This window comes from Aquarana catesbeiana, linkage group LG12 (genome assembly GCF_042186555.1).
Source record: "Aquarana catesbeiana isolate 2022-GZ linkage group LG12, ASM4218655v1, whole genome shotgun sequence".
NCBI lineage: Eukaryota > Metazoa > Chordata > Amphibia > Anura > Ranidae > Aquarana > Aquarana catesbeiana.
In genome coordinates, this window is record NC_133335.1 from 89,353,047 (window position 1) to 89,377,714 (window position 24,668).

The 24,668-nt window shown below is 43.7% G+C and overlaps 1 protein-coding gene across 1 annotated transcript in view; it reads right to left on the reverse strand.

Annotated features, from left to right (window-relative positions):
* The window catches only part of CBX8 (chromobox 8), a 131,195-nt gene that overhangs the window by 34,585 nt on the left and 71,942 nt on the right, over positions 1-24,668 (reverse strand). The window contains exon 2 of the mRNA XM_073608197.1: positions 24,044-24,087. Coding sequence (XP_073464298.1) covers positions 24,044-24,087 — 44 coding nt within the window. The remainder of the gene's footprint in view (positions 1-24,043; positions 24,088-24,668) is intronic.

Sequence of the window (24,668 nt, forward strand, 5' to 3'; positions counted from 1 at the left end):
TTTTATTAAAACCAAGTGACGTGTCATATAATAACATTTTCCAACACTTTAGACACCTTATCCAAAATAAGTTTCCAAACCGGTCTTATTTCCTGGCTTTAAATAATGATATTTGAAGCGCTTCACAATGTGCATGAAAATGAATAAATATAAATAGTAAAATAAATCCAGCGGTGAGTAAAAATTCCTAAAAAATCTAGCAATCAAAATAGTGTAAAATTATAAAAAATTAGTGACACCAAATGTGTAAAAAAATTCACATAAAAAATCCACATAAAAATAAATATATAGGGATGTATTCAGAAGGTTCAATTATACAGGTGTAGAATCCTGATTGGTATAGAGCTTTTGATCACTAGCAAAGCTGTTTAAAAACACTTGCTTAATCAAGGTGCTCATTGACCTTCATAGTAACAATGTGCTTTTTGCTTCTATTCACAACCAATGTGAGAATCATAAACAGGCAGATAAGAGAAAAAAAACAATCATTGTGCAATAGTTAGGATACCAAGGTACACAGGCAAACTTCAATCCACTCACGTGTGCCTTATAATGATAAGGCATATTCAGGTTTTACTATAGCAGTCAGCCACCTTTAGACAGGAGCAGATACAGTGCAGTACACTGTGTGATACTGCTGATCTGCACAGAGCGTCCTTGGCTCCTCCCACGCGTTACATCACAGTCACGTCACGTCAATGTGATACTTTATGTGAAGGGGAGACTGATACCAATGGTCCCAGGTCCAATATCCTCTTCCACTGTTCCTGTGTTATTTCCCCTATATCCTCTTTCTATCTCCTCCTCCCATTAAGGGGCTCTGAGCCTATACTGGTTTTATTGTGTATCTGTCTGTATAATGCGGAAATGAGTCCACTGGTCTTATCCGCTGCAATTATCCTTTGGAGAAGGGGGGTTTTATTACATTCTGGTAGGTGTGTCCTAAACTGAGCTGCTAATGCATGTCTAATCCGTAGATAGCTATAGAATGAATTACATGGTATATCATATTCTTTTCTTAGATCCAGGAATGTTTTCATGCTTCCATCATAGAGTTGAATCAACCTGTTTCCCACTCTTTAACCTTTTCTATTGGTAGCAATTCCTGCAAATTCTTGATATTCCAGAGAGGGGTACACTCCAATATCCCTGTATATCCCATCAGTATTTTAACTGTTTTCCAAATCTTTATGACCATCTTTATTGTAGAATTCCTATGGATAAAAGATTCTGCTTCGAACACATCTGCTATGGTATTACGCGGAGCTCCTGCCAGCATTATTCTCTCACGTGCCCACACCCTCTATACCACATTCCATTAGGTGTTGCAGCTGTGCCGCTAAATAGTAACTTCTAGGGTGAGGAACTGCTAAAACCCCCTCCTCCGTCGCCAGCTGCAGCACCTGCAGCCTAATCCTTGCCTGGCCCTTTTTCCAAATCAACTCTAAAAGAGTTTCAATTTTTTTTTTAAACCATTTTTTGCAAATCCACACTGGGGAGTTATGTAGAAGATACAGCAGTTGTGGCATCCATATCATTTTGATCAGGCTGCATTGGAAGGTGGCTCCAAATTTTGCATTTTTGTTTAAATTTGGTCAATAAACGGTATTATGTTCTTACTGATATATTGATTAGGATCTCTTGTCATATATATATATGACAAGATACTGGCAACAGTTCTGTCTTCTCCCAATTTATTGCCAGTCCCGTAAATCTTCCGAAATTTTCCACTAATTTTATTGCTGATCTTAAGGATTGGCCAGTATCCCCCAAGAAGAGAAGAACATCTGCATATAATGCGATTCTTTCCTCTCCCAAATTCCTTTGGAATCCTTACAACTTGCAATTGCCAAGGGTTCCATCGCAAGGGCAAAAAGCAGGGGCAACAATGGGCACCCCTGTCTTGTCCCCCTGCTCATTTCAACTCTTCCCGAATATTCACTATTAATTCTAACTTTGGCACTTGGGTCATTATACATTTTTATCCATCCAAAAAAGAAGGTCCAAACCCAAATTTCTCCAGAACACACCAGATGTATTCCCACTCTAGGCTATCAAAAGCCTTAGTGACGTCCAATGACAGAATAGCTCTCGATCCCACACTTTCTGATGGGGTCTGGATATTCAGGAATGCCCTTCTAATATTCATACTAGTGGACCTGTTGACAATAAATCCCGTTTGATCTGGATGTACAAGTTTTGAGGCGATTTTATTTAGCTTATCTGAAAGTAGCCTAGCTAATATTTTCACATCTGAGCATAACAGGGATATCGTTCTATATGATACTACATCTAACGGATCCTTCCCTTCGTTATGAACCACTATAATTGCGTCCTACATTGAGGTTGGTAGTTTCCCCTCCAACTCCGCTCCCTCCATGTCCTAAGCAACTCAGAAAGTAATATTTGCCCGTCTCCACAGGGAATCCATCCGGCCCAGGAGATTTTTAATTGGCCATCCCGGCCACAGCTTGTTGTAACTCTCTCAGAGATATTGGGGCTTCTAAATCTTCTCTGTCCTCTTGGATAATGGTTGGAATCTCCACATTCTCTAAAATATTTTGCATTTCTCCTTCCTCTGCCGTCCTCTGAAATGTATACAATTTCTTATAATGGTCACTAAATGTGTCTACCATCTCTATCGTAAGAGAGGAAGTCTTTGTTTTGCATGTTTTTTATTTTTCCAGGGTTGGGTCTTTTATATAATTATTTTCTGCTTCTATCACCTCTTACCTAATACTTTCCTCCCATTCCCTGGATTCTCTTTTAATTTTTGCCACCTGTTGAATCAGAATATCTCTGAGAAATGCCTTTAAGGTATCCCAGAGTACTCCAGTTGACACTGTTCCTATATTTAACTCTACAAACTCTTTCAGCTTTAAAAAGACCTCATCTGTATTCTTCATCAATTCAAACCAAAATGGACTTATTTTCCAAACCCCCACAGCGCTTTTTCCCCCTAAGCACAGTGATAGCACCATTGGCGAGTGGTCCGAGATCCCCCTAGGCAGGTATTGTATATTTTTCAAGTACTGCATCGCTTCCCCGTTTCCCAGGGCCATATCTATCCGAGAGAGTGTGGAATAAGAGCTTGAAAAGCACGAATACTGCTGAACACTCGGATTCCGTACTCTCCACATGTCCATCAGCCCTGCTTCCTCCAAAAAAATGACACAACCGACCCTGCCCCATATCTTCCAAAGGCTTCCCAGGAGGAAATCTGTCTATACTTTTATCAAGGACCTCATTGAAATCCCCCATTATTATAACCGGCACATCTTCCTTATCCACCATAAACTCCATCAGTCTATACATAACCTCCATCTTAAAGGGCGGAGGGATGTATAGATTTGCCAAAACATATTGCCTATTCTCCAACAAACAATAAAGGAAAATATAACGGCCCATTTCATCTACACTGGCCTGTCTGCAGGAAAAAGCCACCCCAGTTCTCACCATTATACTCACCCCCCCCCCCCCCCCAGAAAAGGAGGAGTATACAGAGTGATATTGATATTTCCTATTCTTTAATTGTGACATTGTATGTTTTGTTAAATGTGTTTCCTGCAAACAGGCCAGTCCTATTCCATGTCTCTCCAACATGGAGAAGACTGCAGCTGGTAACCACTTACCCAACCCCCTAACATTCCAAGAACCTATATTAAGTGTTTTAGCCTGCATATACCATCAATAAAAAAAATGTATACAAAACACAAAGAAAAAACACACATATAAAAATAAATCCAAATGAAAATCACCCATTTTCTGTTTACTAATGTCCTTATTTCTTTTTGTGTCGTAATGTGTCCATAGTGCACTTTCTTTTGTTATAGTGCTTTTTAATAACTGTTGTGTTATCTTTCTAATAACCCATCGCCATTTCTCCTCCACCATTGCATGAAATATTCATTTATTTTTTCCCCCACTCCCTTTCCCAACCCTCCACACCTCCCTCCGCCCTAACCCTCTTTACCTACCATCTATCCCGGTATACCCCAAGGGAGTTTTACCTTGGCCTCCTTCCACACCTCATATTCTCCCCTCCCTCTCAGGGTTACATTCATTCTTACTTCTTTGCCTTCCCACCTTATCTCTCCCGCCCACTGTCCCCTTTATTAGTGAAAAAGAGAGGAGAGGTAGGGAGAGAACTCAAACATACTCTCACACATCTCCACATCTCACGTCTGGCCACACTCCCCACCATACAACTTAACTTTAAAATGGGCGTCTTCTGCGTTAAAGTACTTGGGTACATAAAATACCATCAAATTTAGGCAGTACTTTTGTGGCAAATTTTCCATCTCTATACAATTCAGTAAGAGCCTTATTAGATAAATGGCCCCAAGGTTTACATTCTTGGTTTGGCAGATGTAACATCATTAAAATGAGTATTCTGCCAAAATTTCTGTACCATTTCCAGGCACTACCTATCGCCATTTCTGCAGCCTTTTTCTGTCAAATCTGTGCCCTTTTTACTAAATTTATATTGGCGAATAAACGACCAAGGTTTGATAGATGCCTCCTGACGATACCCAAAAGCTTTGGCGGAGTAACTGTCCCAGATGCATTTAAATACTATCAAGCTGTTACCTTGGCAGAATGATTGATTTCTGATACAGAATTTAAACTCTGGACGGATATAGAACAACAATTTAGCCCTGTACCCCTGCGAAGAGCGTCTTGGTGCTATGCAGCCCTAATGGCCCCTCTTAAAAACGCACCCTATTATAGGTCCTACACTGCGAATTGGCTCTAAGATTTGCCGGAACTCTAAGTTTTCTTCGATACAATCACCACTGTTTCCCATGCTGGGAAACCCTAGTTTTCTCCCAGGTATAGAACCAGGCGTGTTTAATAGTCCCTTAGAGAAGCGTTGCTTTCAGGCCTCACATCTTTTGAACTCTGAGACCTGGCCCACAGTGGCCTAATTGACGCAACCGGGGGGGGGGGGGCTTGTGGTATGAAATACGTTTCTGGCAGATGTTGCAGTTACGCCATTTTTTCGTATCTTTAGGATCACCGACGAATTAACAACAAACATTTGAATCATATTGTGATGAAAAGGAACCTCTTTCTGGGACGATTTCCAAGAAATATGCTCCCTCAGATGATTTTGTGATGCCGGGCCTTAGTAAATGGGAAAGAAATCTCAATAAGACCGTTACACCAGCTCAGTGTCAGAATATATCATCTCTCATTGAACTCATCTATCTGTATGTGAATCCAGGAATCTAACTATAAACTATTGATGCAATGGTATTATACCCAGTCAAGGCTTTGCACATTTTTTCCCAGAGGCCTTGGATCGCTGTTGGCGATGCAGAGAGGAACAGGGGACTTTATTTCACAACTTCTGGTCTTGTCCAAAGATTAGACAGTATTGGCTGGAGGTACAGAGGATCTCTCAAAAACGTAGTTTCTCCAATACCAGAAGATCCTGCTTTTTTTTTGCTTCACTGTTCGCAAATTCCACCACAGATATACAAAAAAATCTGTGCTAGGTCACCTGGTTAATGCCGCCAAAGCCTGTATTACGCTCTTAACAGGGTTAGAAGTATCGTTGCCATCGAGGACCTAGTGCTCTCGGCTCAAGATAGAAAAAAATCAATACACTAAAAATGGTCAGCTTTGGATCTATTTGTATCCTCAGAAGAGGGGAAGAGATTGTTGGAGAGTAGCTCGGGGGAGTGAGGCCCCCTGCCTTAGTTTTCATTAATACATGGGAGTCGTCCATCTCCTCTGAGAATAGGTGTTCGTTTCCGCCCCCTCCTTTTTTTTTGTTTTTATTTGCTTAAAAAATAAAAAATGAAAAGGTGAACTGAAGAGTCCATTGGGGTAAAACCTGAGGTAGTGGTGGAAGTTACTTTCTAAATGATGAAGAAAGGAGGGAGTTTTGTTGAGGATGGATAGAGATTATAGAGTTGTGGAATATTAAGCTACCCTAAAATGTATTGATGCTAAAAGATTGTGTATGTATTCTGTGGAATTTGATGTTTTAATGGACGCTCATCCCCTTTTTTTTATTCTAGTCTGCATCTCCCCAAGGTAATACATAAATCTGGCCTGTTAGTGGGCCCTGAGTACAGGGTTGATGACCACTGCTACAGAGGTAATCTTGATGAAAGCAAGAATTGGCCTTGCTGTAAAAAATTGCAATGATATGCACCTGTCAAACAGGTGCTGAAAAATTGGTCTTTGGGTGTTAATTGTGCCCATGAAACCTATACCAAAAACATTTTTCCAAATGAAATGTTTGAACACCCTCAAAGCTAGGCAGCCTCGAAGATTCCACATCCCACAAAGACTTAATCGGTGACATCGGCATCAGGGGCTTCATAGCTGGTAATCCAGGACTGATTCATTTTTATAAAAGTCAAACAGTCCACGGAGTCTGAACAGGCGTATTCTATGATCAGTAACGAAACCTCCTGCAGCACTGAATGCCCGTTCTGAAAGCACGCTGGATGCAGGGCAGCCCAACAACTCAATAACATACTGGGCAAGTTCTGGCCAGTGGTCTATTCTCATGAACCAGTAAGTTAGTGGATCGTCAGCTGGAAAGCTCTCCATCTCTGTTTTGGGCCTGAGGTATTCGTCCACCATGTGATGCAGACGCTGCCGATGGCATATGGAAGCTGACAGCCCTGGGCGACGAGGACTAAAATAAATTCTGAAAATGCCTCACTTAGGCGGACACCTTCTCCAATGCTCCTCTCTTGACCAACAGAAGACTCAAAACTACTATTTCCACAACACTGTAACCTACTGGAGTCAGGAAAAACGTTCAATAAAATCCTCTTTAACGTGTCCTCAAGAGATTTTATCTTCTGTACTCTCTGTGGGACAGGATGAATTCTGAGACCGTCCCCTTACAAAGGTGGTCAAGGAGGGTTGCCAACCAGCAATCATCCTCCTCCTTTATGCCACGTATTCTTGGGTCCTTTCGCAGGCTTTGAAGCATGAGGTTGCTCATGCGACTCAAAATTTGCCGAGGCTTGAGAAGCAGACTGCTCAGGGTCACTCAGGTGACAGCATCTGGAACTTCCTCCTCCCAGCCACATACTGGTCCCAAGAGTCCTGGGGTTGGAAAGACATTGCTTAGAGATTGACGCATGCCTTCCTCTTCTTCGAAGCCTATGAAAGTGCCAGAATCCTCCTCCTCCCCTCTCTCCTCCTGTGTGTTCTGTGACATAGGAATGATGGTGTCTGGATAAAGTGGGCCTTGGGGGTAAAGGAAGTTGTCCTCTTCCTTCTGCTACTCTGCCTCCAGTGCCCTGTCCATAATGCCACGCAGTCTGCTCCAGCAGGAACATAACAGGGATTGTGTCACTGATGCATGCACTGTCATTGCTTACCATCCTTGTGGCCTCCTCAAATGGTGACAGTATAGTGCATGAATCCTTAATGATCAGCCATTGGCGTGGGGAAAAAAAGCCGAGGCGGCCTGAGCCTGTTGTGCCGCACTTGCATAGGTACTCGTTGACGGCCCTCTGCTGCATGTATAGTCGCTGCAGTATTGCCATAGTAGAGTTCCACCTGGTGGGCATGTCACAAATCAGACGGTTTACGGCCAGGTGGAATTCCCGCTGAATTTCAGCCAACCGAGCACTGGTTGTGTATGACCGTATGAAATGGCTCTTCTGGCCAGCTTTAGCACATCTTCCAACCCTGTGTACGTACTTAGGAAACGCTGCACCACTAAATTGAGGACATGTGCCAGGCATGGCACATGTGTCAACTTTCCCTGTCTAAGGGCGGACAGGGGGTTTGAGCAATTATCGCACACCACCATTCCTGGCTCCAGCTGGCGTGGCGTGAACTGGTGTGGTCTGGGCCTGTCCCTGCAGAGCTGCAAGATTCTCTGCTCCGGTGTGGTTCCTGTCCCCTAAACACACCAGCTGAAGCACTGCATGGCACCTTTTAGCCTAAGTCATGGAATAGCCCTTTGAATGCTTAGGGGGTACCTGATGTTCATAGGACAATTCCGCAGAGGAGGGAGGGAGGGAGGAGGGCGAGGAGGAGGGAGGAGGTAGGAGGTAGAGCTCACAGGTCTGGCATCATCACCACCAGCTGTATGAAGACATGGGGGCATAACAAGCTGTAGCACCGAGCCCTGCCCTGCCTCCTTTCGAGTTGCAAGCAGCGTTACCCTGTGTGCTGTGAACTAAATATATCATCCCTGCCCATGCTTGCTGGACCACGTGTCAGCAGTAAGGTAAATTTTACGGCTGACTGCCTTGCCAAACGATGCCAGAACATTCCCTTCCACGTGATGGTAGAGAGATGGAACGGCCTTACGTGAAAAGTAGTAGCAACTGGGAACCTGCCATTGTGCACATTCACGGAAGGGGGCAGAATCCACCAGGCTGAAAGGCAGAAGTTGGAGAGCCAACAGCTTTGACAAGCTTGCATTTAGGCGCTGGGCATGTGAGTGTCAGGGACTATTTTTTTTTTCCGCTGCAGCAGATGGGGCAGTGAAATTTGCCAGCTACAGTCTACAGCTGGTGGTGTGCTGCTGGCAGATGTGCTGCTAGGACCTGGGTCACTCTGTGCTATACCCTCATCCCTGTCAGTGTAGGCTGCTGAGAGGTAATGACTCGGTATAGCAGGGGCAGACTGAAGTGGAGGAGGAAGAGGCGGGACAGATTCGTGCCCCTTTTGTGTGGCTTTCAGGTGCTCTTGCCAACTGGCTCAGTGGTTGAACATTAAATGCCTTGTGTTTATGCCACGTTTGATGTGCCCGAGACACAGTTTGCAGATAGCAACAGTGCGATCTGCTGCAGATGTGCTGAAAAAGGCCCAGACAGCCGAGCTTTGGGGAGTGGGCCGGGAGATAACAGCTGCAAAATGTGATGGAATAGGGTGGCTGCTCTCTACTCCTACTTGAGGACGGCCTCCTTTTCCTTCTCTGCTCTGGCACCCAAGTCGCATCAGTGACATCATCATCATGACCACTGGAGACAACTTGCCAATTTGTCTACCAGTGTTCTCTCCTCTCTAGGCTCATGTTCCTGTCATCCTCAACCTCAGACCCAACATCTGAATCCAGTAATGGCTGGGCATCATCAAGGAGCAAGTGGCTGATGCTGTGGTCAAATAACTCAGCCGACTCCTCCATGGCTGATGTTGGGGCTCTGGCAGGAATAGATGTGGACAGGACAGGGAGGCAGGTTTATCCACTCTGGCAACTACAGGGGACTGCACACTTGTCTCTGATTGCGTGACAGAGGAGGAGGATGAGGAAGGTTTAGTAAGCCAGTCAACCACCTTCTCTGCATGCTGGATAATACAGGCAAACTCACTAAACAGAGGAAATGATGGCCTGCCTGAGGACTGACCACCACGTTCACCTTTGCCTGTGGACACATTTGTTGCTGGCCCCCTTACAGTGCCAAGGGAACGTCTGCCTCTACTTGTTGTCCTCCCAGACATTAATGGGAGGGAGGGGGCGGTTCTTATAAGGAAATGGAAAGAAGTGGAAATCTGTACGTAGATGCACTTTAATCAATGTAAAGTGGTGTTTGGTGCACTTTAAATTTGCGTACTCACACTACACAGACACACTCCACGGATACATTAGAACATACTGCAATATAATGCGCCAAACATACAGTGATGCACAGAACTATATGGCATTAAATTTGCAGTAACGCACACAGAAGTAAATGGCGTTAAACTGGCAGTAACACAATCAAATAGACGGTGTTCAACCGTCACTACACTGACGCTATCTGAACTGTACCTACTCTAGCTATACACTAATGTAAAGATTACTGACACTGTTTCACTACACTACACTGAAACTATATGAGCTGTCCCAACTCTACACGTACGTATGTATGTATGTATGTATGTATGTATGTATGTATGTATGAATGAATGACATGGTCTCACTGCACTACAGTGAAACTATCTGCGCTATCCCTACTCTAGCTGCACACTATGCAAAGCTGAATGATGGTCCTCCTCTCCTTACACTCACATCATCCCTAGACTGACACTAAACTAATTGAAGCAAAATAGCACAGTATAGCGCATTATAGCACTAAACAGAGCCCTATTCTATCTCTCTCCATGCCAAAATCACAATGAAAATGGCTGCCATCGAAAGAATACTTTTATACTGTGGGGCAGGAATGAGCCATGATTGGATAAAGTCATGATGACAGTGTCCAATCATGACTCTGACAGTGCTCCGTTGCCAGACTGGCAGAAGCTTTCACTGCTTCAGCCAAGCAGGGCTTGCAATGCACTGTTCAGCGGTGCAATGCATTGTGGTCGGTTCGGGAGCCGAACAAACAGTCGAAATGTTCCTCCAGTATTTTTTGAGAACATACTGCATTCATCTAGCCATACATTTTGACCAAATTCCCTGTGCCTTTGTAAATCACACCCCCCCAAAACATCAGCGAGCCACCTCAGTGTTTCCCAGTAGGAATGGTGTGCCTTTCATCATAGGCCTTGTTGACTCCTTTCCAAATGTAGTGTTTATGGTTGTGGCCAAAAAGCTCAACTGTGGTCTAATCACTCCAAATGACTTTGTGCCAGATGGTTTGAGGCTTGCCTCTATGCTGTTTAGCGTATTGTAAGTGGAATACTTTGTGGAATTTGAATAGTAATGGCTTTCTTCTGGCGGCTCAACCATGCAGCCCATCTTTCTTCAAGTGCCTCCTTATTGTGCATCTTGAAACTGCCACACATGTTTTCAGAGAGTCCTGTATTTCACCTGAAGTTATTTGTGGGTTTTTCTTTCCAGAACAAATTTCCTGGCAGTTGTAGCTGAAATTTTAGTTGGTCTACCTGACCGTGGTTTGGTTTCAACAGAACCCCTCATTTTCCAATTCTTGATTATAGAGTTTGAACATTGCTGATTGGTATTCTCAACTCCTTGGATATCTTTTTATATTCCTTTCCTGTTTTATACAGTTCAACTAACTTTTCCCGCAGATCCTTTGACAATTCTTTTGCTTTTCCCCAGGACTCAGAATCCAGAAGTGTCAGTGCAGCACTGGATGAAAGATGCAAGGGTCTGTCAGGACACACACACACACACACACTAATTACAAGCAAACAGATCACAGCTGAGAATGGTTACCTTTAATAGCCTTTCAAACCCCTTTGTGTCAACTTGTGTGCATATTATCAGGCCAAAATCACCAGGGTATGTAAGAGTTTGTGTCATCATTCATATTCTCTGAAAAAATGGCCAAGAAATCGAAATTCTGCCAGGGTATGTAAACTTATGAGCACATACACATATATATATATATATATATATATATATATATATATATATATATATATATATATATATATATATATATATATATATATATATATATATATATATATATATATATATATATATATATATACACACACACACATATACACACACACACACACAGGGCTTTTTTTCTCAGAATAGGTGCAGGAACTCAACCATGCCCGCCACACTCACATACCTGCCAAATGGCATAAAATAGTAGCTCTTCCCTCTGCATACAACCCCCTCCCACCACTGCCCTCATTTTCTCCCCCCTCCTTAAAAGCTCCACTATCTGTCATATATCTTACCTTTGTTGCAATATTAAGCTGAAACATCTATCCGGCTGTAGTACCTCCCAGCATACTATACTATACTACAGTCACTTGCAAGGGAGATTATGCAGTAGGAGCATCAACAACTGGTCACCAGGGAAAAAAATGGAGACCACAGAGGGTGCAGCCTACCACGCACCCTATCCTGCCCATGACTGCACTGAACCCTGGGCACCTGTTCTGTATCTCCCTTGTCCCTGTCCGGCACTCAGTGGAATCTGCGCAGGAGTTCTGACCTGTGGGAGCTACTGGGAGATAAGCTATCACTTATAAATGCAGAAGCTGGACTTCAGTGTTACCAAGTGATAGTGGTGAGCAGGGAGCAGAAGACCTGGGTCAGAGGTGGTGGAACTGAGTTCCCCCTAGTTCCTGCCAAAAAAAAGCCCTGCATACACACATACTTTAAATGGCATCATAGTCTTCGTCTGTAGGGTGCAATATTGAGTTGGCCAACCCTTTGCAGCTAGAACAGCTTTAACTCTTCTGGGAAGGCTGTCCGCAAGGTTTAGGAGTGTGTCTAAGGGAATGTATGACCATTCTTCCAGAAGCACATTTGTGAGGTTAGGCACTAATGTTGGAGAGAAGGCCTGGCTCGCAGTCTGTGCTAATTCATCCTAAAGGTGTTCTATCGTGTTGAAGTCAGGGCTCTGTGCAGGCCAGTCAAGTTTCTCCACCCCAAACTCGCTCATCCATGTCTTTATGGACTTTGCTTTGTGCACTGGTCCAAATAATTGGGGGGGGGGGGGGGGTAAGCTTGGCCCCTTAGTTTCAGTCAAGGGAACTCTTAAGGCACAATTTCATGCTCCCAACTTTGTGGGAACAGTTTGGGTTTGGCCCTTCTTGTGTCAACATGACTGCACACCAGTGCACAAAGCAAGGTCAGTAAAGACATGGATGAGCGAGTTTGGGGTGGTGGAACTTGACTAGCCTGCACAGAGTCCTGGCCTCAACCTGAGAGAACACCTTTCGGAGGAATTAGAGCACAGTGAGCCAGGCCTTCTCTCCAATATCAGTGTCTAACCTCACAAATGTGCTTCTGGAAGAATGGTCAAACATTCCCATAGACACTCTTAAACATTGTGGACAGCCTTCGCAGAAGAGTTGAAGCGGTTATAGCTGCAAAGGGTGGGACAACTCAATATTGAACCCTATAGACTAAGAATGGGATGCCATTAAAAGTTCATGTGGGTGTAAAGGCAGGCGTCCCAATATTTTTGGTAATATAGTGTATTTGGACACAGGCACAATTTTCATACTTTTAGCTCTGTATGTCATCAGAATAAAATTAAAACAAAACAATCCAAATGAATCTGAAGTGCAGACTTTCAGCATTAATTCAAGGGTTTGAACATAAAATATCAAGTACACATTTTGGGAGCTGCAACCATTTTTATACATCGTCCCCCCATTTTCAGTGGCTCAAATTTAATTGGAAAAATTTATATAATCATAAATAAAATGTTAATTTTTAATATTTTAAAATTATCCTTTATTGGCAATGATTGCCTGAAGTCTGGAACCTATGGACATTACCAAAGTCTTTCTGCCTTTAGTTTTGCCTTCAGCAAGTGAAATGCATGCTCAATTGGGTTGAGATCAGGCAATTGACTCGGCCACTGCAGAATATGCCACTTCTTTTCCTTCAAAAGCTCCTGGGTTGCGTTTGCGATGTGTTTTGGATCATTGTTCATCTGTGCTGTGAAGTGCCGTCCAATCAACTTTGCTGCATTTGGCTGAATCTGGGCTGACAGTATCTCTAAACACTGCAGAATTCATCCGGCTGCTTCTGTCACATCAATAATAAACACCAATGACCCAGTGCCACTGGAAGCCATGCATACCCATGCCATCACACTGCCACCACCATGTTTTACAGATGATGTTGTGTGCTTTGGATCATGAACTTTTCCAAGCCTTAGCCACACTTTCTTCCCGTCATTCTGGTACAGATTAAACTTCATTTCATCCGCCCAAAGAATGGTTTTCCAGAACTGGTCTGGCTTTTTTAGATGTTTTTTGGCAAAGTCTAATCTGGCTTTTCTATTCTTCAGGCTTATGAATTGTTTGTACCTTGTGGTAAACCCTCTGTATTTGCTCTTGTGAAGTCTTTTCTTGATTGTAGACTTTGACAATGATACGCCCACCTCCTGGAGAGTGTCCTTCACTTGTCTGGATGTTGTAATTGGGGTTTTCCTTTACCATAGAGAGGATTCTGCGATCATCCACCAGTGAGCTCACCAGTGTGTTCTTCTTTCCTTAGAATTTACGAAACTGTTGATTTGGCCACTCCTAATGTTGCTGTTATCTCTGATGGAATGGTTTCATTTTTGTAGCCTTACAATGGCCTGTTTCCCTTGCATGGACAGCTCCTTTGACCGCATGATGTAGGTTCACAGCAATAGATTCCAAAAGCAAATACCACACTTAGAATCAACTCCAGACCTTTTACCTGCTTGTTGGTAAAGCAATAATGAAGGAGTAGCCCACACCTGGCAATGAAACAGCTTTTGATTCAATTGTCCAATTACTTTTGGTCCCTTGAAAAAAAAAAAAAAAAGGGGGGGGGGGGGGGGGGAGTGGTTATTCTGAAGAGCTGTCATTTCTAAACCCTTCCTCCAATTTGCATGTACAAACCCTGAAATTAAATCAGAGTGTACACTTTCCACCCATATCCATTATGTAACTATAGCTTGAATATGTTTTGGTAAAAAAACTAAAAAACTATGCCCGTTTTCAAATATATATGGACCAAACTGTAAATTGTCTACTTGGCTGCATTCAAGTACGAAAAGGAAAGTACCGTAAATAGGATGGTTTGGCTCCCAGAAATACTGAAATACCTTCAATTTGGAAATTCAGTAGAAGCTTCGGTTATTTCTGGGAACAACTTTATTTTACTACCTAGGGCAACCCTAGGTTACAGAAAGGGCTGATGTAGAACATATACAAACCATGTATGGGCAGGCTGAACGCACCCAAGTTGATCAATTGAACATTTTACTTACGATTATCGCTAGAGGCTGGTATAGCCACTAGCAAGATTTACTGTCTTCTCCTCGTGTTGACAGCTTCCCCCACTGGAAAAATACAATAGCTCGGGCCGGACAGATTCCTCTGTCAACACCAGGTGTTGATGGGGGAAATGCAACCCTGTGTATGACCTGCCTTAGGCTGTGATGCGGGTGTGTGCAGGCACAGCAGAGTTGGTGTAGGGCTTAACATTATGGGTTAAAGAATGGGGGTCAAGCATTATGGTGAAGTGATGAAGTAGGAGGGTGTAGGAGGGTATAGTGTTAAGAATGATGCGTGCAGGTACAGTGGTGGGGGGAGATGCAGATGGGGTAGCAAGGAAAGGGGACATGTGGATGCAGGAGTTGTGTTGAGAGCAATGGTGGGAAGGGGGTCAAGTATCATGTTGACCTGGCAGTGCACAGCTTTGGTAATGTGCTTTATTACTTTTTTTTTTGCTTCTGTTAACAGTCAAGAAAACACCAATTTTACTGTTCCTCTTCTCAAGAAAACAGAAACAAAACTGTAAAAAGGTGCATTTTTTAGCAACCTTAGTTTACTAAGCTCTGCCCCATTTATTTTTTTACACTGCACCATCTTATGCATCTCACTCTAGCACTGACTGGGGACGAGGTGCATGAACCTGCCTTGTCACTTCAAAAACCTTCCATTGCCTCCCTTCACAAGTAGCCCTGGAGAATTCAGCACTAACCTTGCATCTTACTAAATAAGATCTACTGTGCATGCCCAGTACCTTAAACTGGCAAGCATTAACGTCAGGTGTAGTGGAGCATCAAAACCCACAGGAAAACAATACAACTTTTGGTTGTGCTAAAGCAGCTGCTGCACATGCTTGGTAGCTACCCCATACTATTAGACCAACTGCTAGTGTGCATAGGTGGAATCGCTGTTTTGGAGGGGACCTGAAGTAGAGATCGAGATCGAGATCGAGATCCATACACACACATATACATACACATACTTACACACACACATAATATTTTATGATATCTTTTCATGTGACAACACTGAAGAAATTATACTTTGCTACAATGTAAAGTATTGAGTGCAGAGCTTGTATAACAGTGTAAATTTGCTGTCCCCTCAAAAAAACACACAGCCATTAATGTCTAAACGGCTGGCAACAAAAGTGAGTACACCCCTAAGTGAAAATGTCCAAATTGGGCCCAATAAGCCATTTTCCCTCCCCGATGTCATGTGACTCGTTAGTGTTACAAGGTCTCGGGTATGAATGGGGAGCAGGTGTGTTAAATTTGGTATTATCGCTCTCACTCTCCCATACTGGTCACTTGAAGTTCAACATGGCACCTCATGGCAAAGAACTCTCTGAGGATCTGAAAAAAAAGAATTGTTGCTTTACATGAAGATGGCCTAGGCTATAAGAAGATTGCCAAGACCCTGAAACTGAGCTGCAGTATGGTGGCCAAGTCCATACAGCAGTTTAACAGGACAGGTTCCACTCAGAACAGGCCTCACCATGGTCGACCAAAGAAGTTGAGTGCACATGCGCAGCTTTATATCCAGAGGTTTTCTTTGGAAAATAGATGTATGAGTCCTGCCAGCATTGCTGCAGAGGTTGAAGGGATGGGGGGTCAGCCTGTCAGTGCTCAGACCATACGTCGCACACTGTATCAAATTGGTCTGCCTGGCTGTCGTCCCAGAAGGAAGCCTCTTCTAAAGATGATGCAGAAGAAAGCCCACAAACAGTTTGCTGAAGATAAGCAGACTAAGGATGTGGATTATTGGAACCATGTCCTGTGGTCTGATGAGACCAAGATAAACTTATTTGGTTCAGATAGTGCCAAGCGTGTGTGGCAGCAACCAGGTGAGGAGTACAAAGACAAGCGTGTCTTGCCTACAGTCAAGCATGGTGGTGGGAGTATCATGGTCTGGGGCTACATGAGTGCTGCCGCCACTGGAGAACTACAGTTCATTGAGGGAACCATGAATCCCAACATATACTGTCACATACTGAGGCAGAGAATGATCCCCTCCCTTCAGAGACTGGGCCGCAGAGCAGTATTCCAACATGATAACAACCTCAAACACACCTTCAAGACGACCACTGCCTTGCTAAAGAAGCTGAGGGTAAAGGTGATGGACTAGCCAAATATGTCTCCAGACCTAAACCCAATTGAGCATCTGTGGGGCATCCTCAAACAGAAGGTGCAGGAGCCAAAAGGTCATCCACCAGCTCCATGATGTCATCATGGAGGAGTGGAAGAGGACACCAGTGGCAACCTGGGAAGCTCTGGAGAGCTCCATGCCCAAGAGGGTTAAGGCAGTGCTGGAAAATAATGGTGGCCACACAAAATATTGACACTTTGGGCCCAATTTGGACATTTTCACTTAGGGGTGTACTCACTTTTGTTGCAAGTGGTTTAGACATTAATAGTTATGTGTTGAGTTATTTTGAGGGGACAGCAAATTTACACCATTATACAAGCTGTACACTCACTACTTTACATTGTAGCAAAGTGTCATTTCTTCAGTGTTGTCACATGAAAAGATATAATAAAATATTTACAAAAATGTGAGGGGAGCAGGTGTGGTAAATGTGGTGTTATCGCTCTCACTCTCTCATACTGGTCACTGGAAGTTCCACATGGCACCTCATGGCAAAGAGCTCTGAGGATCTGAAAAAAAGAATGGTTGGTCTACATTAAAATGGCCTAGGCTATAAGAAGATTGCCAAGACCCTGAAACGGAGCTGCAGCACAGTGACAAAGACCATACAGCAGTTTAACAGCACAGGTTCCACTCAGAACAGGCCTCGCCATTGTCGACCAAAGAAGTTGAGTTTCACGTGCTCAGTGTCATACCCAGAGGTGGTTCTTTGGGCCATCTGGCTAAACTGAGTGATTGGTTAGAACGGCTGTAGTCAGGGAGGTGACCAGCGTTTCTCTGTGGAGAGAGGAGAACCTTTCAGAACAATCATTTCTGAAACACTCCACCAATTAGGCCTGTATGGTAGAGTGGCCAGACGGAAGCCACTCCTCAGTAAAAAGGCACATGATAGCCTGCCTGGAGTTTGCCAAAAGGCACCTGAAGGACTCTCAGACCATAAGAAAAAGTCTCTGGTCTGATGAAACAAAGATTGAACTCTTTGGCCTGAATGGCAAGCACCATAGCTGGAGAAAACCAGGCACCGCTCATCACCTGGCCAATACCATCCCTACAGTGAAGCATGGTGGTGGCAGCATCATGCTGTGGGGATGTTTTCCAGCGGAAGGAACTGGGAGACAAGTCAGGATTGAGGGAAAGATGAATGCAGCAATGTACAGAGACATCCTTAATGAAAACCTGCTCTAGAGTGCTCTGGACCTCAGACAGGGGGGAAGGTTCATCTTCCAACAGGACAATGACCCTAAGCACACAACCAAGATAACCAAGGAGTGGCTACGGGACAACTATTTGTGAATGTCCTTGAGTGGCGCAGTCAGAGCCCAGACTTGAACCAGATTGAACATCTCTAAAGAGATCTGAAAATGGCTGTGCACCGACGCTCCTCATCCAACCTGATGGCGCTTGAGAGGTCCTGCAAAGAAGAATGGGAAAAACTGCCCAAAAATAGGTATGCCAAGCTTGTAGCATTATACGTAAAAATACCTGAGGCTGTAATTGGTGCCAAAGGTGCTTCAACAAAAGTATTGAGCAAAGACTGAATACTTATGTACAGCCGTGGCCAAAAGATTTGAAAATGACACAAATATAAATTTTCACAAAGTCTGCTGCTTCAGTGTTTTTAGATCTTTTTGTCAGATGTCACCATTCTATACTGAAGTATAATTACAAGCATTTCATACATGTCAAAAGGCTTTTGACAATTCCATTAAGTTTATGCAAAGAGTCAATATTTTACAGTGTTGACCCTTCTTTTTGGAAAACCTCTGCAATCCGCCCTGGCATGCTGTCAATCAACTTCTGGGCCACATCCTTGTATAATCAATGCTTGGAGTTTGTCAGAATTTGTTTTTGTTTTTTTTGTGTTAACCCACCTCGAGGATTGACCACAAGTTCTCAATGTGAATAAGATCTGGGGAGTTTCCTGGCCGTGGACCCAAAATGTCAATGTTTTGTTCCGCAAGCCACTTTATCATTTTTGTCTTATGGCAAGATGCTACATCATGCTGGAAAAGGCATTGTTCCTCACCAAACTGTTCTTGGATGGTTGGGAGAAGTTGCTTTCGGAGGATGTTTTTGTACCATTCTTTATTCATAGCTGTGTTCTTAAGTAAAATTGTGAGCGAGCCCACTCCCTTGGCTGAGAAGCAACCACACACATGAATGGTTTCAGGATGCTTTATGCCCCGTACACACGGTCGGATTTTCCGATGGAAAATGTACGATCGGAGTGTGTTGTCGGAAATTCCGACCGTGTGTGGGCTCCATCGGACATTTTCCATCGGATTTTCCGACACACAAAGTTGGAGAGCAGGAGATAAAATTTTCCGACAACAAAATCCGTTGTCGGAAATTCCGATCGTGTGTACACAAATCCGACGCACAAAGTGCCACGCATGCTCAGAATAAATAAAGAGATGAAAGCTATTGGCCACTGCCCCGTTAATAGTCCCGACGTACGTGTTTTACGTCACCGCGTTTAGAATGATCAGATTTTCCGACAACTTTGTGTGACCGTGTGTATGCAAGACAAGTTTGAGCCAACATCCGTCAGAAAAAATCCTAGGATTTTGTTGTCAGAATGTCCGAACAAAGTCCGACCGTGTGTACGGGGCATTACTGTTGGCATGACACAGGACTGATGGTAGCGTTCACCTTTTCTTCTCTGGACAAGGTTATTTCCGGATGCCCCAAACTATTAGAAAGGGGATTCATTAGAGAAAATTACTTTACACCAGTCCTCAGCAGTCCAATCCCTGTACCCTTTGACAGAATATCAGTATGTCCCTGATGTTTTTCCTGGAGAGAAGTGGCTTCTTTGCGGCCCTTCTTGACACCAGGCCATCCTCCAAAAGACTTCTCCTCACTGTGCATGCAGATGCACTCACACCTGCCTGCTGCCTTTCCTGAGCAAGCTCTGCACTGGTGGTGTCCTGATCCCACAGCTGAATCAACCGTGGGAGAGGCTCCTAGCACTGGACTCTTGGTCTCCCTGAAGCCTTTTTCACAAATGCAGTGGAAATGTTTTTTATGGGATTAAGTTCATTTTCATGGCAAAGAGGGACTTTGCAATTCATCTGATCACTCTTCATAACATTCTGGAGTATATGCAAATTGCCATCATAAAAGCTGAGGAAGCAGTTTGTGAAAATTAATATTTGTGTCATTCTCAAAACTTTTGGCCACAGCTGTACATGTGATTTTTTTTGTTTATATTTAAAAGAGAAGTATGTTTTTTTTTTTTTACCATCATATTTACCTAGGTAGATGCAGCATCTGTCCCCCGCAGCCTCTGCGCTGAGAACCAAGCCATCAAACACCTCCGATGGCTCGGTTCTCTCAGCTCCTCGAGCGGGAGCTGCTGCCTGTCAGTCAGCAGCCCTCCGCTCTGCCCCCCCCCCCCCCTGCACTCACTGGAGCGCTGAGCTGTGGAGGGGCAGGGAGCAACAGTCTTAGTCTCTCAGCGGCTCACCGAGAGGCTGAGACAGGCATCAGTCCAGGCACCTGGCGGATCCAGACTTTGTCGTGATGATGTGGTGTCTGGACTGATTCCGGTGACGTCAGCAGAGAGCGGACTTCAGACTGCTCTCTGCTGAAAACGGGTCACAGGAGTGCAAAACTAATTGCACTCCTGTGACCCATAGGAGAAGCCCAGCCAAACAAGCTCAGGCTGGACTTCTCCTTTAATATATTTGCAAATATTTTAAACAAACTTCTTTCACATTGTCATTATGAGGTATTGACTGTAGAAATTAAGCACCATGAATACTTTCCAGATGCGCTGTAGGCATGGATTTTGAACAAGGGAGAGCTTAGAAAACCTCTGACTTTCGTCTAATTACAATTGACACTAGGCACTAAATAAAGAACATTTGAAGTCAGAATTATCACCTAAAGGGATATTAAACCCCAATTTTTTTCCCACTTTCAGCAACAGATTTAGCCATCTACTGAGTATGTAGTTTCTTTATCTTTTTATTCTTGTTGATCTTCCAGTTTGAGTTAGCCCCAGGCATCCCAATTCAGGGTGGTTCCTTTCGCTTGCAGCATCCACCCATGCATGCAGTTACTAGAGTTGCATCTCCCTACACGGTTTGCATCAATAGAAACACAAGTTATTATTATGATTATTATTATTATACAGGATTTATATAGCGACAATAGTTTGCACAGGGCTTTACAATGTAGAGGGGGACAGTAAAACTACAATACAGAAGGAATGTGAGGGCCCTGCTCGTGGAGCTTACAATCCCCATAACCTCTGATGACAAGGCACTCCCTTGCCTGACCTTCTCCAAACTAAAATATGGTACAGCTCCTCATCTGACAGAAGCCGGCCTCAACCAGCAGCCGATGACGGGGCGTTCTGGTGGGGGGGCAGTCCGGCTGTCAGAACACAATAGCACAGTGGGGGAGATCACCGCACTAAAGTCAGATGTGTTAGTACGGCGACCTGTTTTTTTTTTTTTTCGTTCAGCTTGTTGGATTGAACAAAAAAAAAAAATTTTTTTTTAATTCCTGTGTGTACTTAGCTTAACAGACTGACTGCAGACAGCACGGTCCACTGTTAACTCTTTCCAGGAAATCCACACTAAGCATTGGAGCTGTAAATTGCAATTGCTTGGGTAAGAATTTTTTTTTAACGGAGAAATGTTTGTTTTGTTGTGCTCAATGTGCTAATGTGGTTGTAAACCCTCTCATATACCCAGTGAAGTGATTGACCTTAGGTAATGCACAAAGATTAAACAAATCTTCCTATATAAGGTTTACTTGTTTATCTGAAGTCTTCTCCCTACGCCCCTTCAAAAATGGCAGAATTGTGTTAAAATTCTTATCTGTACGCATCAGAGGAGGGGGTGGAGAGCTGCAGTTACACACACACACACACACACACGAGTGAAGGAAGAATACAGAGCTGTGTTGTGAATAGACAAGCTCTGTGCTGAGCTCCCTCCCCTTTACAAACTTGTCAGGGAAAACTTCTCAGAAGTGATACTTAGAGCTTTGGAGAGAAATAAGTAAACACTACAGATATACAGTGGGTGCTGTGTTCAGATTTCATGACTGAGGTTTACCCTTCAATATAGGGCATTTTTAGCCCCTTCCTGCCATGGCCAATTTTCAGTGATGTTGCACTTTGAAAGACAATTGTGCGGCCATGAAACATTGTGCCCAAACGAAATTTTTATCATTTTGTTCACACAAATAGAGCTTTCTTTTGGTGGTATTTAACCACTTAGACACCTTCCTGCCCAAGCCAATTTTCAGCTTTCAGCGCTGTAGCAATTTGAATGACAATTGCGCGGTCATACAACACTGTACCCAAACAAGTTTTTTATCATTTTGTACCCACAAATAGAGCTTTCTTTTGGTGGTATTTGATCACCTCTGCAATTTTTATTTTTTGCACAACAAATAAAATAATACCGAAAATTTTGAAAAATAAAACACGTTTTTCTCGGTTTCTGTTAAAATTTTTTGTAAATAAGTTTTCTTCTTCAATGACGGGCACCGATATGGCTGCACTGACAGGCACCGATGAGGTGGCACCAATGAGGTGGCACTAATGATGGGCACTGATAGGTGGCACTGATAAGTGGCATTACTGATGTAATTTGTTACATAATGGTGCCAGTCAGTGCCCATTTGTGGGCACTGATTGGCACAGATAGGGCATTCATTTGTACATGTGGATGGCCATGGGGTACATATCTGGCCATCCACATGTTGCCCCCTTCTCTGGTGGTCCTGGCGGCTTCCCTGGTGGTCCAGTGTGGGCATCCGAGGTGGGGCTGACCCCTCTCTGTCAGGAGAGCCGCCGATCGGCTCTCCTCTACTCGCGTCTGTTAGATGCAAGTGAGGAAAAGCCGATCACCGTGATTGGACACGGCTGATCATGTGGTAAACAGCCTCCATCGGAGGCTCTTTACCGGTATCAGTGTAGCGGCGTGTCAGACTGACACACCTCACCACCGATGGCCGCGATGCGCGCCCCCGTGGGCGCGCAGCGGCTGTTATCCTGCAGGGCGTCATATGACGCCCAGTCAGGATAACTGAGCCACCGCCCGGCTGTCATTTTGCTATAGGCATAGGCCGGACGGGAAGTGGTTAATCACTACTGGGGTTTTTTTTTTTTTTTTGCTAAACAGAAAAAAAAAAAAAAAAAAGACGAAAAATTTTGAAATAAAAAAAAAGTGTGTAATATATTCTTCATAAATTTTGCCCAAAATGTATTCTGCTACATTTCCGTGGCAGTGATGAGGAACACTGACTGGTGACAGTACAAAAAAAAAAAAAAAAAAAAGTTACACTTTTTTTACGGTTTTTCTGTGACAAGAGCAATATAATGTTACCATAGCAACATTGTACTGGCTCTGAGGAAGTAATCGGGATTTTTTTTTTTACTACACATTATGTTTGCTGATGGCATATTACATTGCTATAAGCGAGCATTTTACTGAATTAAACGGAATCAGTCTGTTTTGTTGTGATTAGCTCTGTCTGTACCATGTGATCAAATTGACCAATCACAGTTAGCAATACATTTGTACACATTGGATGGCTTGAGGGGAAGCAATCCATTGTGTACAACTGTCAGGTGACCTGCTGTGATTGGTCACGGCGGTCACATGGTACCAGCAGCAAACTTCTACCCTAAAATCGGTCATCGGCTGCCCTGTGGACACAGCCAGTGACAGCTCATGTGGCCACATGATTGGCGCATCCTGAAAGGATGTCATATGACATGCAGTCAGGATGGGAAAGCCACCGCCTGCCCGTCATTTGTCTATAGGCTGTGCGTGAAGTGGTTAAGCTAAAAAGCACAGAGGGTTGAATACCATTTTAAAAGAGACTAACTGGGGAATGGGAAAACTGCTGCAGGTGCCAAGTGCAAACACCTAGAACACCTTGCAGCTGCTTGCAAAACCTTCCTGTAATGTTTGAATCTCGTGTTGTTCTAATAGGCAATGCTTTAGCACTTACTGAGAGTGTCAAAGCTTGCCTGCCCCTTCCTACTTCCTGTAGATTCCTATTGGCAAGTGAGGCTGCCCATCATAGGTTTGAAGATGCCTTTAGGATAATGATGGACCAATAGGAATGTGGGGATAGGGATTAGTGGAAAGCTCTAGCACAGTGTTGGAGCTTTGGTTGGCCTGTGATGCAGCTGCAACAGACATCTTGGTTCCTTACTCCCATTACCATTACAAAGCGTCTTAAAATTAGAGATGTATTAGTGGAGAAAACTGTTGCATTTACAAAGAATTATTGCAGGAAACAGGCCACTTACTTCTGAGACCAGCCCTTCCATTTCACAAGATATTCCATACGACCCTGAGGGAAAGAAAGTAAAATTATACATGCGCTTTATAAAAGACAGCTAAAATAATGTTCAGCAAGCTTCAAGGGCAACTCCACCCAGGGTTTCTTCTCCACAAAAGTGGAGTTACTCTTTCAGCACTCCGGAGGCAAAAAAAAAAACAAACAAAGAAACAAAAACACACTACAGTATCTCATGGCACCCAGAAGCAAAGTCACAACATGAACTGAATTTGCTTCAAGTCATTCTCTCAGGCAGGTCAGCTCAACCTCTACCCCTCCTAGTGCCGCTACTGCGTTTTCATTAGAGATTAGGCGGCTGCAAGTCTGATGAATCACTGCTGGGAGGGGGTGCTGAGCTGCTTGAGAGAATGGCTTTAGCACTACTGCTGTCAAATTTGAGTTTTTCACTGCTGGTTAAAAATATGGAAATACTTGAATATCCGCAGCCTGCTCACCATTTCACTTTAAAACAAAACTTGTCAGGAATTGGCATTCACAAGAATCTCCACACTTAAAAACCCTCAGCTTGTCAAACAACCCATACAATTTAAATTTAAAATGAATGGTAAAAACAAAAAACACCACACCACCAA